The following is a 17185-nucleotide window of genomic DNA, read 5'->3' as shown; positions in this document are numbered from 1 at the left end:
AAGGTTACCAGACAGTAAGGAAAAACCTTTAAGATGGAGCTTCTGTAGTGGCAGCATAAGTGGAAACTTAATGAAACAAATAATTTCCAAAAATTCAGTTCTTATGCAAGAAAAGTCTGTATTACAGCCATTACAGCCTTCCCAGTTTGAAAATCACTGTGCTGGAAGATGAATTGCACACCTCTTGATGGCATTATCAAATTAAACCCTTTTCCCCCCGGGAAGTACTGGCCCTAATGGCCCGTTTCACATGTTCTACTGTGTTTATTTGGTGGCAGTTTAGTACAATTCTTTATACAAATTCAATAGACCCTATTCACAGATGCATCATAACAGGGCAAACACAGCTATGCAAATGAGCACTTACTATAATGAGTGTAAGTTCTTGCTCACATAAATCACACAAATCTTCAAAAAAATTGAGTAATAAAAAAATTACCGCAAATGAGAAACCGTAAAATAGAAAGATTAGATAAAATATTCAGACATGTCTCAGTCTATCTCTCACGAGTACAAATAACACTTAAGACATACTATGATCTTGTATTTTTAAAATCTAATCTAATACTTTTAAAGATTTTTTTAAGGATCTGCTGGAACCCTGAAATAAATACAATAGTCAGTAATGAAAGTACAAACCAGCTTTAAGAGAAGAGCTTACCTCATGCTCTGATATCCCATCAATGATCTCAGAGACCTCATGCTCACTGCGAGCTGCAGATGAGGTCAGCCCACCTCCTCGTTGCCCAACACGGCTACAATAAGGAGTAATACAGAAGACCCATCACACACCCACATAGTACTGTAACTGAACCACATGAATAACAACTCCAACCTCATTCTTTACGGGAACAGCAGGAACAAAAAAAAGTTCCAAAAGTTTACTGTGTCTTCTACTCAGTTGAGAAAAGTAGGAAAATAAAAAATCCTGTGATCTTACCTCTGCATGCGCTCCTGCATCTCTCTTTGCTTGCGGATCTCTGGGAACTGTTTTTCGTAGTATTCCCGCACCTTGCTCTCCTTGGCTCGGCGCCGCGGGTTGTTCTCTATGCGCTCCACCTTCTTCTCCCAGGCTTCCATCAGCTGGTCATAGCGCTGGCAAAATTTCTGTTCCTGAAAGTGCCACAGACATGAGGAAGATCTCAATCCACTGCAGAGGTACTTAAATCAACAGTATCACCTATGTTGCCCCTTTGATCTCAGGACACATAATGTGACATCACAATTACTCAATTACCTAACATTTACTGCTAAAATGACACATTCCCCCAAAAGTAGAGTGATATTTTCACTGAAAGTTTTCTTTCAATAATTGTTCTCAGTAATCTTTAGCTCTCAGTCTCTGTCTGGTGTACCTCCACATGTTCAGAGGGGGCAAAATGATATGTTGGTATTCTATGAGGAGTCTGGCCTTAAGCCGTGACTCTGGCAGACGACAGCCCACTGTTTTCCCAGCTTCCTCGTAGGCAGGCTGTAAAGCAGACCATTAACCCTGGTGGAGACATGACCCTCAGTAGGCTCATAAACCACAAGGTGATGTCTCGCCACACTCTGCCCACAAGGAGCTACCTCCCCCACTTGGACACAATTCCAGAGAAGACTGGACAGTGGTCCATAACATTGCACTGGCTTTGATGCAGGTGCTGCATTGGAAAACGGTTTCTTTCTATCCTTACATGAACTTGAAATACACGATAAATATTGATAAAGCTGTGAGATAGTTAATGCTGGCAGCATCTTTGTGGTTGGAAGCAGTTTTTTTTAAAAAGCTATTATCCCATTATATTTTCTACTTGTAGATAGATGCTAATTTAATAGTAAAAACGGCAATAACGATTTTCTGTCGAGCCAGTTCATTTTAAGATGTCCGTTTGGCTCCAGCAACAGAGCTCACCCCATTGATCTCTGCTTTATTAATAGTCATGCTCTTTAGCTCGGTCTTGCTCAATCACTGGCATGCATGAGAACACAGTCACTAACCCAGCACAATGCCTGTTATAGTGTTTGGCTGTCAGATCTAGGTCTATATCTGAGGTGATAGTACGAGAGAATTTCTTTTTTTGTTCTTCTGTTCTTTTGTTTTCTGACAACAGGATCACGCTCAGAGCTTTACTCCTCTTTGGTCTGCCTAAAATGGCCACTCACTTCAAGGAGCAGCTGGCCCAGTTTAACACCAGTCATTTGTCATGGCCTTAGTCAAAAATGTTGAGTTCTCTACTTACCCACTGCTTACGAGCATGATTTCTCCTCTTGAAGTATAAGATGAGCTTCTTCCTCATCGCCTGGTTTCTGGATGGGTTTAAAAAAAAAAAAAAGAACAGACGCAGAAAGAAAGCAGGAGGCAGAGTGAGTTAGTAGAATCCAAATGATCTGGTGATAATACAGCAAAACACATGTCATGTCAGAGTGGTTGATCACATTTGTAACACAATAAATCTAAGTGCGTTTTATCCAGCTCTGCAGGAACACATTCTACCCTCTTACACTTTCTCTGCCCACTTCTTTAACCTAATAAACAAAAAACACACACACACTCACACAAACACAAACAGTGCCTGTCCTTGTATGCCACCGCTCAATAAACTCAAACTTGTTCTGGGGTTGGAAAGGACGGCGAGGGGAGCCAAACTTATAAAAATTTGTCTGGGGCTGCGAACAGCTAGCCACAGTGCTTCAAATAAAGGTCAGGGCCAGTAATCTCCTTAGGCAGCCTCTCAGTTTGTCTCTTTCTTTGCTGCAAGACAGAGTTTTATTCCTGACACTTAATCTGTCAGTTGTAAGGTCACGTTCCCCCGCTGATTAATGTAATCTTATTCTACATTAGTCACTTCAGCTGAGCCGCAGGGTCCTTCAGGTTACAGGCAAGGACAGAGGACTACAAAGTGGGCTACTGGTGGCGTATGAGTTTTGTGAAGATTGGGAGATAGTGTGATAACATTAGGGGTCTAAAGAGATAAACGCACAGGAAGACCTTTTCTCCATTTCCCAAACATGTTATCTGAAATAACAAACCCGAGTGAAATCTAAACAGCCTTAACCCCCAACCTACATAAACAATGACAAACACTCCCACACAACCACACATACAAACAGACACATAACTGAGCCAAGCCATTGCAGCATAAGATAAATATCTAAATGTAGCTGGATGCTGTGGAAGTCCAGTTGTCCACACATATCGTGGCATATAATTGGTGAGAACTAACTCAGTATGGCAAAAAAATAGACTGATAGATAAAGCCTTTTAAAAAGACAGAGATGGCATTGTCCTCTGCACACCAGATGGCAAAGGGAAAGATTAGCAGCCCTGAACCCCAACGAAAGGTTTCTTTTGTCCTGCTCTAAGCCTCTACCATTTCTGAGATATCAGAGAACACTGTAATTTGGCATAATACTCCCAAAACATGATGGCTGAAAGATTCTTTACACACATACACACACACACACACACTTGTGACAGACGTTCACGTGATACAATCTCACTGAGCAAACGCTTGAAATGTTGGTTATTTCTTTCTTAGCAGCTCATGTGCAAAGATTTTGGCAAATTGCGCAGATGCTCTCTTGTGTGTGCAGGAGATGAATGAGGATGGGGACTCCACAGAGATATTGGTAGTCATCTATTCCAGCAGGGACGAATGCCAAGGTTATCAAAACAAAGAGGTCAATTGTGCTGGCTCAAAAGCAACACAGTGGTATTTAATAACACACACACACACACACACACACAGAGGCAGAGAGGAGAGTTTTCAGTTAATTGCTTTGAGGCAATAATACTGATCAAACGGTGCAGGGATCAAAAGGAGTGAAGACAGAGCGGTGTGTGACTAAGAGGTCAGACACATCTTGTGGTATGCCACTGTGCCTACACCACTGTGCCAATGGTGGAGGCGAGCCATTATAACCCTGCTACAGCCCTTTGATATGCCTCAGAGAATTATAGTCCTTAAAAGATTACAGATGCACCATAAGTCTTATTGATAGACATGGCAGGGACATGCAAAGTTGTGTATCCTTTGCTCTCCTTCTGGCAGATATCCACTGAAAAAAATGATATGGTACGATTTATTTATTTCACCTAAAGTAACCCTGGAAGCTGAGAAAAGCATCCTGCCGTTAATATTCCATGTCATCACGTCAGGGGCGAAACATAAAAGCAGGAGCTGTTTTAGTCGGGTTTTCAGAGGGAGTAGCTACGGATGTTTGTTTTATTTAAATTGATGTACTCTGAGCACAGATGGTTGGAAGCTCTGTTAGCGGCATAAAGATTCAACAGGAATTTACATACGTCAACTGAACCTTTATGTCTATATATGTAAATGTAGATAAGTCAGAGTAAGCAGCTGCTGATTTGTTAAACTATAGCAGACAGCAGCTGGATGTGATATACTTAACATCTGACATGTAAAGATAGAATTGGACGACATGTCTTTGACCCATTTGGAAACTTCAATCAAAACAATATTAACCTTAAAAAGGAGAAAACAGGTAACAGTGTAATTCCTTTTCCATGAGACCTTTGCATTATTTTCTACCCTCTGTAGCTGCCGCTATACACATGATTGTTGGAGTCAGTTTCATAGCTAAGTTTACATAATGACAATTTCACATCCTCCTCTGAAATGCCAATCTTTGCTGTCTGCAAAGGGGGAAGGGGCTGGAAAAAAGAGACAAGTCTCAGTGGAGGTTAAATAAAACCACCAGTGGAATCAACAGTTTGCTAAGATCATCAAGTGGAAATTCCAAAGTTTAAATATACAAAGATTGGCCCGAAACTATAAGAACACAGGTTGTTATAATAGACCTTCAAATCATCATTATTCTTTTGTTCCTCTTTCTTTTTTTTTCACAAAATCCAATATCCACATATACAAATTAATAAGTTCTATTTCTTTCTTATACCTGGATATACATTGTGCTCATCCACAGGAGGTCGAGACGTAATACCAACAAAGTCACGAATGTGACCTGGGTGACACAAGCAACGTGACTAACGGGTGGCACTCAGCAGTCATCTCCTTTTCATCTTCTTGCTTAACTATGCAGGTCATTTATGTTGTAAGCACTAGCTAGGAATAATGTCCACCGCCTCTGCCAGTAACCTGGTACTCCTTCAGTTGGAGCTGGAGGCTACATAGCCAGTGCTCAACCCCACTGGGAGTTTCGCCAAAACCGTGACTATGAAGCATCAGACTTCCAGCTAAGTAGCCACATTTCTTTTCACTTACCTGCTTAGCTTACCGCCCCAGCTCATTGAGGGCTATTTACTGTTGTGCCCTTGTCTGATACTTGTGGTTTTTATACTTGACTGACTAGTCTCACTGGGGTGTTTTTGCCTTGTTACAATTACTTTGTCTACAGTTGGGCAACTGTAGTGGAGAGTGTTTTTGTTTTTTTGCTCCTTATCTACTAACTTACTTATAACTTTTTAACCATATATAATAACCAAATATGTGGTGACAGACTTACATTTTGATGTTGTCATGGTACTGCTTGGTATCAGAAGGCTGATTGTACAGAGGCTGGAACGACAGAAGGAACAATCAGATCAAAGATTCATATTCACTGTACTCTATTTTCACTTTTAACTGCATACTGTAAACATCAAAATACATGATGACCAAGTGAGTTCAATCCACATCTCTTAATATGATTCTGACTTTGCCACAAATACATTTCAAAAAGTCTAAATCAAAATAGGTAATTTAACAGAACCAAATGATGAAATTAATTGTGAGTGTGAGACTGAACTGAACAGATGGACAGATGACAGTTAACTATACTATGTATAAAGGTTAACATTTCTATTCTCAGTGGATTTGATTACTAGCACACACATTACACTCTGATGTGAATCATCTTATTCAGTGTATTGTCATCATATCTATAACTGAAGCTTCGAGTATAGTCAGTATTTCTACTTCGTTATTTTACACAACAGTTCCAGCCATGTACCAAGGACCTGGGGGAACATTCATATGATTCGATGCCATTTACGCACGTCATTAATGCAAAAACATAACATAACAGGAAGAGAAATATGACATGAGATCAAAGAGCCCACTCACCAGTTCTACCCTGGGTCCCAGTCCCTCCAGTATCCTGTGAGCCTCCTCTGCTTTTTTCTGGTAAGAGGAAACACAAACAGAAGTAGTACATTAGCTGGCTGCCTGCACCTCTACCGTCACCACGGCAACGCAGTGAGAACGCACACTGCTGCTCGCCAGGATGGACGGACGGCTGGATGTATGGATGGCTGGGAGAGAGATGGATGTACTGACTATTATTAGAGCTTTTAACTCAAGCTGGGCCACAGCTCCTTGCCTCAGCTCTCTCTCTCTCTCTCTCCCTCTCACTCTCTCTTCCTCCTCTCCCAGAAAAAACAAAAATACTTACCTCCCCTGAGCAGAGAGAGGTAAAGAGCAGGCAGGCAAGAAAGCAAGCAGGAGTGGAATAGAAAGTGAGTGGGAGAGGGAGAGGGAAAAAAAAACAAAAAAAAAAAAAAAACAGGGAAAGGGAGGTGGGCTAAAAGGGCTTTGGTGCTTATCTCATAAGAGACAACTGATGAAAAGACACCTCCAGCTCACTACCTACAACAATCAGCCTCTTAAAACAAAAAATTCTTGGCAGGGACCATAAAGCACGACAGGGGAGAGGTGTCGGGCCATGAATCCAGCCAGTGGAAAAAAAAACAAAGAAAAAAAAAAAACACTCCCATCTGTGTTTCTGAATGACCTCTCTGCAGCTCTGCTCCTCTATACATTTATATTTAGCTCCACCAGACAAATGTGGGAGCGCCGTCCCAGACTACCCCGCTCCTCTCTTTTTCCTCATTCCACTCTGTACGCTCGCTCCGCTTCATCGATCAAACAGACCCTCCTTTGGTGACAAGCCGCATGCTCTGTTGCCTTCCATCACACTTCATTTCCTTCAGTGACCAAGAACGGGTGAGACTGGCAGGGTAGACACAGTCACGGACAAGATGGAAGTGCAAGTGAGAGAGAGAGAGAGAGAGAGAGATAGAGAGGGGTGGATGGACAGGAACACACCGAGGGAGAAGTTTTAGAGGTGATAACACAGACAAAACCTGCTAGTGTACGCGGACGCCAACCTTTACTCTTCACCTCCCACCATGTCATGCTGCTTCCCTGTCCATTTCACTCTGTCTTCGCTGTTAGAGGTACCCAGGAGGTGTTTGGCGATCTACTCTGGAGTTTATACAAGACTCACGCTAACAGAATTGGATGTAAGACCTTAGAGTAGCTCACGCACACACACAGCTTAACTTTACTCAAGACAGGCTTTTCCAACTGGGTCACCTGTGAGTGAAGCCAAATGAGTTAAAAAGTCGCCGCGAGGAAGCGCTGATATGTAAAGTATTTGCAAATCTGCGTTATTCAAATACAAATACACAATGTCGCTATCCTTCTTCAAGTCATTTTGCATTGATCCCCTTTTTTTTTTCCTCCTTCCTCTTGCTTCCTCGTCAGTGAGTAGGTGTAACAGGCTGCAGAGTGTTGCCTCAGAGAGCTCGCTGGCTACAGGAGCAGTTAATGAGCAGCAATTATTAAAAGCAGCCTTTCATCCTCAGGGAGTAGAGAGGCTCAACAGTTTCTCTCTGTTTTCTGGCTGTGATTCCTTCTTCGGTGAATTTGAAAAACAAGAGCACACAAACAGTGACCCCAAAACTCTTGAAATACTGCTTCACGATTAATACAAGAAATCACCAATTTAGCCATGAAAATAAAAAAGGAGGGATGAGATAGAAAAGGAGCTGCACAGAGCATTACCTTTTCACTCTTAGTGTGGCTAATTACACAGAAAGCTGCAGGTCTGGTAATCCACACACACACACACACACACAAACACACAGACACACACAGACACACACACACACAAACACACAAACACACAGACACAGACACACACACACACACACACAGACACACACACAGACACACACACACACACACACACACACACACACAAGCTGTTGGCTCAGTTACTTCAATCATGCCCCCTCCTGGTAACACACAGGAACTGCTACACAGGCTGTGGCATTATAACCTATGCAGTTTAGCAACTGGACTGTTTCACATGCTGCGGTCAACATAATCCCCCCCACAGCTCATATTACTTTTGAAATTAAACTGTGAAGATGAGGCAATTTTGACAAACCTGTCAAGATAATTTTGGGGATGTTTTTGCCACTAATAGCTCACTCTTCAAACAGGGAAAACCAAAAGACCCAAACAAGAAGAGAGAACAACACTTTGAGGCCATCTTAACACAGCACAGACAATGTGAATTCAGTATAGCTCAACAGAATTATGATAACACAGTCTCAGTGAGGCTGTCCTCTCATGTTCATGTCCAGGACAGCCGTGTCCCAAATATGAGAAGGGTGAGCTTGAGTTTAGCCATCCTCAGGGTCTGACAATGGGCTGTGGGTGGAAATGTGACTGTAATCCTGTCTGGAGCTGGTGACACTGAGCAGAGGAGAAAGATGACACTCAGCTTGAAAGGCATGCTGAGTAATTCTAGCCAGGTGTTTATGGGTGTGTGTTTGTTTGTTTTATTTATTTATTTATATATATATATATATATATATATATATATATATATATATATATATATATATATATATATAAACAATCACACACCCATAAACCAAAGGCTTAAAACTTTAATGTAACATATTGGATAGCTGTCTGATGGAGTGTGAATGAATCCAAGATGCATTTAAACAAATTGAATTTGGGCTTCAGAAGCATTCTAGGTAAATATTAATGTTCATCCCTTACTCCAAGACGCAGACATTACGTATGCATTACTTTACTCCACCAAAGTGGAACAAAGTTGGTAAGTGAATAGTGGTCATAGCCGCTACAAGGTGTGCCCCCTATTGTCATAGCAACTAAAGAGACACTGAAAGAAGTCATTGTTCTTCCTTTCACATAGGAAACTGAACTGATCCAGTGATAAACACATAACTGACTGTCATGGTTTTTGTTAGATCCCTGATCATTGCAATTACTGAATCATCTGTGTGGTTAAGAGAACCGCATAAGTGAGTTCAGATCTTTAATGTGCCACAAGAGGAAATTCTTTTTGCAGCTAGGCAACATAAAAAAACATACAAATGTAAAACAATAACCTATGAAGACAAACATTTTGTCTTGATGTACTTGTTTAGGTTACCGGACATTTGTTAGCTAGTAAGCCGAACTGTTACTGTTGTTTGGTAACTCCTTAAGCATTGTTAAAGGGTTACCAACGGTTGGGAATGCCTCAAACTGACATAAACTGCAATCAAATCATAAAAGAGTGTAATTAATCTTATCTGGATCCAGATTTGAGACACTAATAAAACATGTAATGTGGCTAATGTAACATTAAATAATTAAAAACAAATAAAAAATAGCATGAAATAGTCACTAAATGCAAGTCAATGAATGACTGCTATGGTGTCACTATAGTGAGATTAGTGAGAGTGTAACTAGAAAAAAGCTGAAGATGCTGGTAAAATGTACATGGGGGAAAAAAAGCAACAGGGCAGTAGGCCAGAGTACATCCTGTAAATCAGAGGAAAGTGGAAAGTGTTACAGGGGTCAGGCTACATTGTGGAGTAAGCCATGAGTCATTCTTAAACTTCCAGCCTTTCAGATCAGGTCTTGAGTAATCAGCAATGTCCTGCTGTTGCATACACTTGCAGTGATTTAGCCGTGTGTGATGACTGAGGACAAAAGTCATGAAGGGCAGTGCTTGTACTGTGGTGTGACTTGAAAACTGCTTCTCTGAGCATTTTGATGATTACCTGGGAACATCTGTGCAGGTTGGAGTGAAGTGTCACAAGCACAAGATCCGTTAAGGATTTGGCCTCTTTCTCAATGACACTTCAAAAGGTTGAATGAAGAGTTTTCAATTTGGTTCTCCGTTTGCAGCTTATGCTCTCCACACACTACGCTAATTTGCCTTTCTATTACAATTATTTGCATTGAATGTGTGGGAGATGCTGTTTAAGTTTTAATATTACTCGTAGTTTCCCCATTGAGAGCTTGTTCAAAGAGGTGGAATTAGGGTTTTTTAAACAGTGCGAGAGGAGTTCCCTGCTTTAAAGGCCTTTGCCAACGGAAAAAAAGACTAATGCATTTCACCACTAGGTGGTCTGAGAGCACTGAGAATAACTTCATTATAAAGGTAATCTTCTGCACAGAGCTCTGATGCACACAATGATTGCTGTGACTTGCACTAACTAAACTCTTTATATGACCTCCCAGCTGTTCTGTTTGTCTACTGATGAAAGAAAGATTAAGTTGCTATTCTAGCACAGGTGATTGAAGACAAAGATCATTGTTTATGCCACTTTTCAGCCTGTGTGTGTAAGTGGGTGAGTGTGTGTGTGTGTGTGTGTGTGTGTGTGTGTGTGTGTGTGTATAGACACATGTGATTCATCATGCCTGATATGTTGACCTTTAGTAGCTTATTCTGTTAGGCAAGCATCCTGCCTTGCCTGACAGTGAGAGTGGGAGGCTCAGGTAGGAGATGAATACTTTGTGGCACTCACTGCTCTTGTTGACAGCGGTTTTTGAGGATTACAACAAAGCGGGTAAATGAAAATGACAGTTCTCAGAGAGAGAAAAAAAGCTCTACAGGCAAATAGACAGACATCAGTCTTTTCAGACACACAGTACATGAGTAATCCATATTTTGCCTGTGTTTTCTATGAACTGGTGGAACAAACATAATGAAAGGCGCACGCTTCATGGGGCTCTGCTTGTGGTAAAAATATATATATATATATACACACACACACACACACACACACACACACACACACACACACACACACACACACCAGCCAACTCTTTCACTCTCGATGTAATTTACGTATGTAGTCAGGTAAAACCAAATTCAAACCTAAAGTAATCTGGGCTTCAGTGGTGAGACACAGATTGAGCATCTGGTGTGTATTTCTGTGTGTATTTTTGTGTTTGTGTGTAATTCTACTGACCCTGTTTTCATCGTAGATGATCTGCACCAGGCTGCGGTGCTTGGCCTCACTGGGTGGTGGTGAAATGGGCCGCTCTGGCTCATGGGGTTTTGCAGCCTCCTCCTCCAGCTGTTGCTGTAATACACACACAAAGATGACGGTTAACACTTGACAAATTCAAAAAAGGGCCCTGATGTTCCAGGAAGACTGGTGGCTCACCAGTTCCTGTTGCGAGGTTAGCGAGCATGTGTTAGATCAACCGTCCCTCCCCCAGCCCTCCAGCAGGGATGAGACTAACTGTCGTATTAGCTGTAATAGCTATTAACTCCCCAGGGCCTAGTTAATCAAAGAGTTACCACAACAGCCTGTAAACAAAGCCATTGCCCGCTGTGTGGCTAGAACATCGAGTGAGAGAGTGAGAGTGAGAGAGAGAGAAAGAGAGAAATTAAAGAAAGCGAGGCAGAGAGGGAGAGAAACCCGGGAAATGAACACTAGAGAAATACTGGAAAAAAGCATTCCTGTAACTTGCTTGTCACTTTGGCATGAATCCAACCATTCAGTGGAGGTTGTACTCTAAAACACAGTGGATTTTAGGACGTAGTGTCTACTGTGACCGGCAAACAAAACACAGAGACAGAAAGGTTTTGGAGGTGGAAAATGTATGAGGACTTAAAAGAGAGAATCTGACAGGGCAGTGAAAATAAAGGTTGATGGGCCTCAACCATCAACCTGTATTTTTCACAGACAATCATTTGAAGGTCTGTTAGTGTTTTCCTGTCCCTCAATCTCCTCTAGACTGATGAGAAGCAGACAGCCTGCTCTTGCAGTCAGAAAAATGAATGAATATGCTGAATATGATAAAGGAAGCAAAGCCGGGTTTGGTTCTTATTACCCACTTAGATTTAGACACTTCATGCATCTTTTACAGTTTGGATCACTATCCCAAACTGAAGACGCCAAGAATAAATGCAACCAAGAAGCTTTAGAGACAGATTGCTTTCCAATTGCACATTTTCAACAGATGCTGAAAGGTGTAAATGGACCAGTGAGAATCATTAATCCTTTCTCACTTAAGTAACTCAACACAGAGCTTTATGTTTAAACTATTTATACATTTAATTTTCTAATGTGACTCACAAATCAACTTTTTCAACACATAATCATAAAGATAGCTCAGGGTGGTAATATGTCATAATATGTCATGTCTTGCTAATAGTTCAGCAATGCAACTCGTCAATCAGAGTGTTTACATCCATTTAACAGTAAACAGCTCCATCAATAAGAAAGAGAAACCTGATTATTGTAGTTGGGGAATTAGAGAAAGCTGGTTTACCAAGGTAGAATTTGTGACGGGGAATGCCAGTTTCTGGGGCCATATATACTGGTAAGTCACATGGGGAAAGTAACAGCAGAGCCGGGTTAAAAGGAGTGGTAACTATCAGGGTGATGTAAAACAATTCCATCCACATTCAGTCTAAAACTGACACAAAGTTGTTCAAGAAAGGCAGTTGGTTGATGTGTTAGTACTCACTGCAACATCTGACTATGTATTAATGTGTGTGTGTGCGTGTGTGTGTTTGTTTTAACACATTTTATCCAGTTAACTTTAAGCTATCCTAATCCTCTAGACTGGAGTGTGTGTTTATCTGGCACAGAAAACAAAAAACAATTAATTTGTGTTAAATCTCATCAGGGATTCATCTGGATGCGAGATGCATGAAAACAAACTGAGGCCTTGGTCTTTGACACTGCAGCACTTTCCTATCATTCTGGTTAAAGAGGTTTTATTAGAAGAGCCTTTATTTTCCTTTCTTCAGACAAACACTTACAGGATTTTCAATTAACTTTGTTTTCTAAAGGACATCAAAAGCACCCAGACTGACTCTACCTATATTTTGATGTCATTATATCGCAAACATATACTTTCCACACACCCCTCTGAATAGATGTAGTAAGATGTTCTGAATCCTCATCTGTTTTTTTGATGCATGTAAATCTCTATAACTATACCTGTGACTTTGACAATGATCATCTTGAGTTACTGAGAAAATAAAAATAAGTATAAACAGTGTAATTGTTGAGTAGGGTGTACAATGAAAAGAGCAACTCATTATATTGAGCAGCAACCAGCTATCTACAAGTGTCATCCAGTATAGTGCGTTTAGCTGATCTACAGTTAAGTCAGCGCCTTACTCCCCCCCTTCACCTCCTCCTTCTCATCTCCTGTCAGGGGGCTTCAAAAGGGGGAAATGCGGCCTCCGGAGGATCCGCATGAGAGTGGAGCAAGATGGATCATCATGTGCCATGATAGGCCTGGATAAGCATCTGGTGAGGGAAACACAGACATTCCCAGAGAGACCTCCCTTCCCTCTCCAAACCCACCGGCGAGTAAAATAAAATAAACCAGCCATCCTGAGCTTGGCTGACATGACACAGGCTGGCGGTAACCTAAGCCCTCATTCCCGCCCGTCCACTGACTCTGCCAGAACTCTTTAAATAAAGTTTTACCGTGCCACTTAATTAGTCCAGATGTTTTAATGCTTGAAGAGAGCCGGACTGTAAAAAGACATTTATAAAGACATGGTGTGTGCGTGTGTGTGTGTGTGTGTGTGTGTTTTGAGGGAGGGTGAAGGGGTGGGATCTTGATTTATGCTTGTAAGCAGCAGAGCGTAGCCTTTCAAATCATTCCCAAGTTTCAACCCAATGTTGGAATCTTATAGTCACTTCCATTTTACTTCCTATTGCAATGTTGTAAAAAAAAAAAAAAAAAGAAAAAAAAAAAAAAACCCAGATTCATAAAATACCAAATCTTTATTGGCAAAGAGTGTTTGGCTAGAAGACTTCTTCATCTGCCAACCATTGATTTCATCTGATGAAACGTCTCACGTTTAGTTGGTCGAAGCACAAAATGAAAAAGTAAACATTTGCTGTGGTTACTTAGAGGAAAATTACCCACAATTCAAAAAAAAAAGAAAAGAAAAAGGACCAGCTGATTGGCAAGTCTTGTGCAATCCAGCTTATGACTTCACATTTTCATTTCATTTTCACTAGTAAGGTTTTATCAGTTACGCATTTGGTATATCGCAAGAGGAACTTTCAGGAATCCGAGTTGTGAAACGGTTTGTCAGATCAGCTCATTAAACCAGGATTAGATCTAGCTGCTACAGCTGAGACTGGAGAGACGTCAACAGTATCATTTGGAGGTCAGAAGTCATATATTAACACTAACCGCTAATTTTACTAGAACAACACATTTAGCCTTCGTCAATAAATGAACCCGATCTTCAGTTTTAATGATCTCTTTATTTAAATGAGTACAATGAACAGTATGTTAATTTATCGGCACGCATGGTGGAGGAGTTATTGGGGTGGAAAATAGCGAGGCTGACCATACTGTTTCTCTACTAAACATGGCAGGCGGCCAACAGGGAGACAGTGTGGCAGGGATATGAGTGGTTTAGCAGTCACAAAACCTCCACCATAATCCTCCTCCTCCCCCTAGGGAGACTGTTATTTATAGCTTTATATATTTTTAACCTACTTTTCTCCAAAATAAAAAGTCGGAGAGGGAATGCAGCTGCCTGGGGGAGTGCGTGGACGGAATCGTGGCACAGTGAGCTCGAACCAGATACAGTGATTGAATGCGGCGATTACGACACAGAAAAAAAAGTCTGCTTAAGACTTAATTGCTCTGAAGCCAACTGAAGCTTGGCAGCCAAAGTCACATTGGAAAACCACACATGAACATTTTAAAAAAGCTAAACACTGCCACTAAGCAAATTCAACAAAGCTGCCAGCGCTGGCAAAGCCTCCAACATCTACAAGCATGACGAATATAGACTTAAAAACAAGGTACCTCATGAATATGTGCAGAATGAACATGAAAGACATCACAATAAGGTGTCTTTGCTTAACTTTCCTCACTGTCACGTATCATTTCTACTTAAACATTGTGTACAAAATAGAATGAAGAAGTGAAGCAGGACTTAGCTTCTCAGAATATACATTTATATTTAGCAATCTAGGAAGCACCCATGCTCTAGAAATCTCCTTGTAAGAGACTGACACTTCCTCATCAGGTTTTACTCCTGTTATATACAGTCTAGAAGCATTTTTTTACAACTCAGTCTATTTTCTTCTGCCTCTGCTGGTGAACTACAGTCAATACTGTACCTGGACACATCTGCTGTATGAGGACTGAAGATGCTACTCTGCCAACATACTGCTTTTGCTACACAGCGTGTGTATATACTGTGTTAGACAGAAATATAAATCAGTTCCAACACCGCAGGCATCTATGGCACGACTGCCAGAACTCCTTTACAGAGAATAATATATCGTTCTTAAAATCAAACAGATAAAGCTGGAAACGAGATAGCATCAGCAATCTCTAAACAGGAAGCAAAGCCAATCTGACCACAAAGTTAAGACCACATCCATAAATGTGCAGACCTGTTTCTTGCGAAGCTTGCAGATCTGCTGCTCCACCATAGTGATCTCCCTGTCCACCCGGTCCATGTTCTGAATCAGCTCCTCCTTGGAGAAGCGAGCCGGCACCAGATCCAATTCGGGGTCCATGTGCACTGGGCTCACTGGGGAGATTGGCTCCAGCTTCCCCATGGAACTCCCACGCTCCTAAAAAAAAGCACAGCAGAGAGAGAAGTGACATGGTTAGATAGTTCTAAATGCTCCAAACACATATCTGATATGATGGTCCTAAGTATGTTTAATGTTACAATGTTGAGGAATATGGGAGACCAAAGAAAGGCTTATTATGGTAAGGTTATAATATTTAGATTGAACTGATTAATAGACATGGCTGGGTATCTGAAAACAAAGCTGAAAGCACGTTACCATCTCTTCTCTGTCTTGTTGAAAGCATACCTGTTTTTCTCTGATTGCCAGCACTACACTACAGTACTCTACAAGAAATCATCTGAGCATACCCTGTGTATCCTTCGGGAAGGTAACACAGGCCAGTAATTAAGTCCTCTGGGTAATGAAAGCCAGTGTAGTGTCTCAGTGTCACTAGACCACACTAATGAATATAAGGTCAAAGCCTCCCTAGCTAGGATTATGTGTGAGAGCACTGGCAGCTGGCTCTACTTAAGAGACTTTGTTTCCAATGCGAAAAGCTCTGTTTTCGGGATGTGTGTGCAAGCACGTGTGTGTGCATGCATGTGTGTGTGCATGTGTGTGTGCATGTGTGTGTGTGTTTGGGGAGGGGGTCTGAAGGGTAGTGCAAACATGTGTGTAGATCAACTTCAGGAGGTAATTATTAGCCGTTTCTGCTTGCAAAATGGAAATGGTGTGTGTCAGTCAAACAATACACAGTGCAGCTTATCAGTTATGAGAGTGTAGGGAAGGGACTCATCAAATCACTGATTTCACAGTACTTCTGTGTCAGTGAAGACTCTGCGTGTAAACACCTAATGAGCAGCAAAGTGTAAACCCCTCTTCAGTAACGTGTTGGACCACCTCTGGCTGTTCAGACAGCGGTGCTGACAGGGGACTTGCTGCCTCAGAGGAAAGGAGGGTTATCCTGCATGATCATCTGCCATTATTCCCCATTCAGGAAAGGCTGAGGCTCATTTTTCCTCCAGAACTGCTTTGAGGTTCTCCACACATGAATGTGATTTTAACTTTAGCCTGTCGGACTGTCAAGCCACCTGACGTCTCGCAGACAGTTTGATGAGGCGTCTTGTGTTCTACTCCACGCACACCTTTGAATGTGCTGCCTTTGAAAAGCCTGACACCCCCAAAAATGCCAACTCTCAGTAATCTGTTCACATGAAAAGCAAGTGTGGAAATGGAAGTGTCGTCACATGCACCTGTTTATGTAACACCACATGCAAATGGAGAGTGAGAGCCCACTTCTGCAGGGGCTGGATTCATATTTTTTCTGACCAGCGATAAATGTGTTCTTTTTTTCTGCGTGTATGTAAGCTTATGTGATTTCTAACCTGTGTGTTACTCAGCTTGGGTTTTGTTCTGTGTTATTTTTAAACATCTGAAATGAAGGTTATGTAAATGGGCTAATCTGGACTAGGCAGGCTGCATTATAGCCCCGTAGACCTGCTGTGACTGAAATGTCACTGCCAGAGGATGTTGAGGGGCTGTCGTAGATGAAGAAGCCCAAGGGTGCCAAAGCCAGTTAGTCACAAATATTCACCATACATAAAATAAAGTAAA

The 17185-nt window shown here is 41.5% G+C and overlaps 1 protein-coding gene across 1 annotated transcript in view; it reads right to left on the bottom strand.

Moving 5' to 3' along the window:
- ncor2 (nuclear receptor corepressor 2) overlaps window positions 1–17185 on the bottom strand; it is a 96163-nt gene that overhangs the window by 44936 nt on the left and 34042 nt on the right. Inside the window, exons 5-11 of the mRNA XM_053325380.1 lie at window positions 15446–15628; window positions 11015–11128; window positions 6069–6125; window positions 5470–5522; window positions 2223–2289; window positions 941–1113; window positions 662–755 (exon numbers count right to left, since the gene is read on the bottom strand). Coding sequence (XP_053181355.1) covers window positions 662–755; window positions 941–1113; window positions 2223–2289; window positions 5470–5522; window positions 6069–6125; window positions 11015–11128; window positions 15446–15628 — 741 coding nt within the window. The remainder of the gene's footprint in view (window positions 1–661; window positions 756–940; window positions 1114–2222; window positions 2290–5469; window positions 5523–6068; window positions 6126–11014; window positions 11129–15445; window positions 15629–17185) is intronic.

The sequence above is a fragment of the Scomber japonicus genome, chromosome 9, assembly GCF_027409825.1.
Source record: "Scomber japonicus isolate fScoJap1 chromosome 9, fScoJap1.pri, whole genome shotgun sequence".
Lineage (NCBI taxonomy): Eukaryota > Metazoa > Chordata > Actinopteri > Scombriformes > Scombridae > Scomber > Scomber japonicus.
This window is presented reverse-complemented; position numbering and strand designations above follow the sequence as displayed.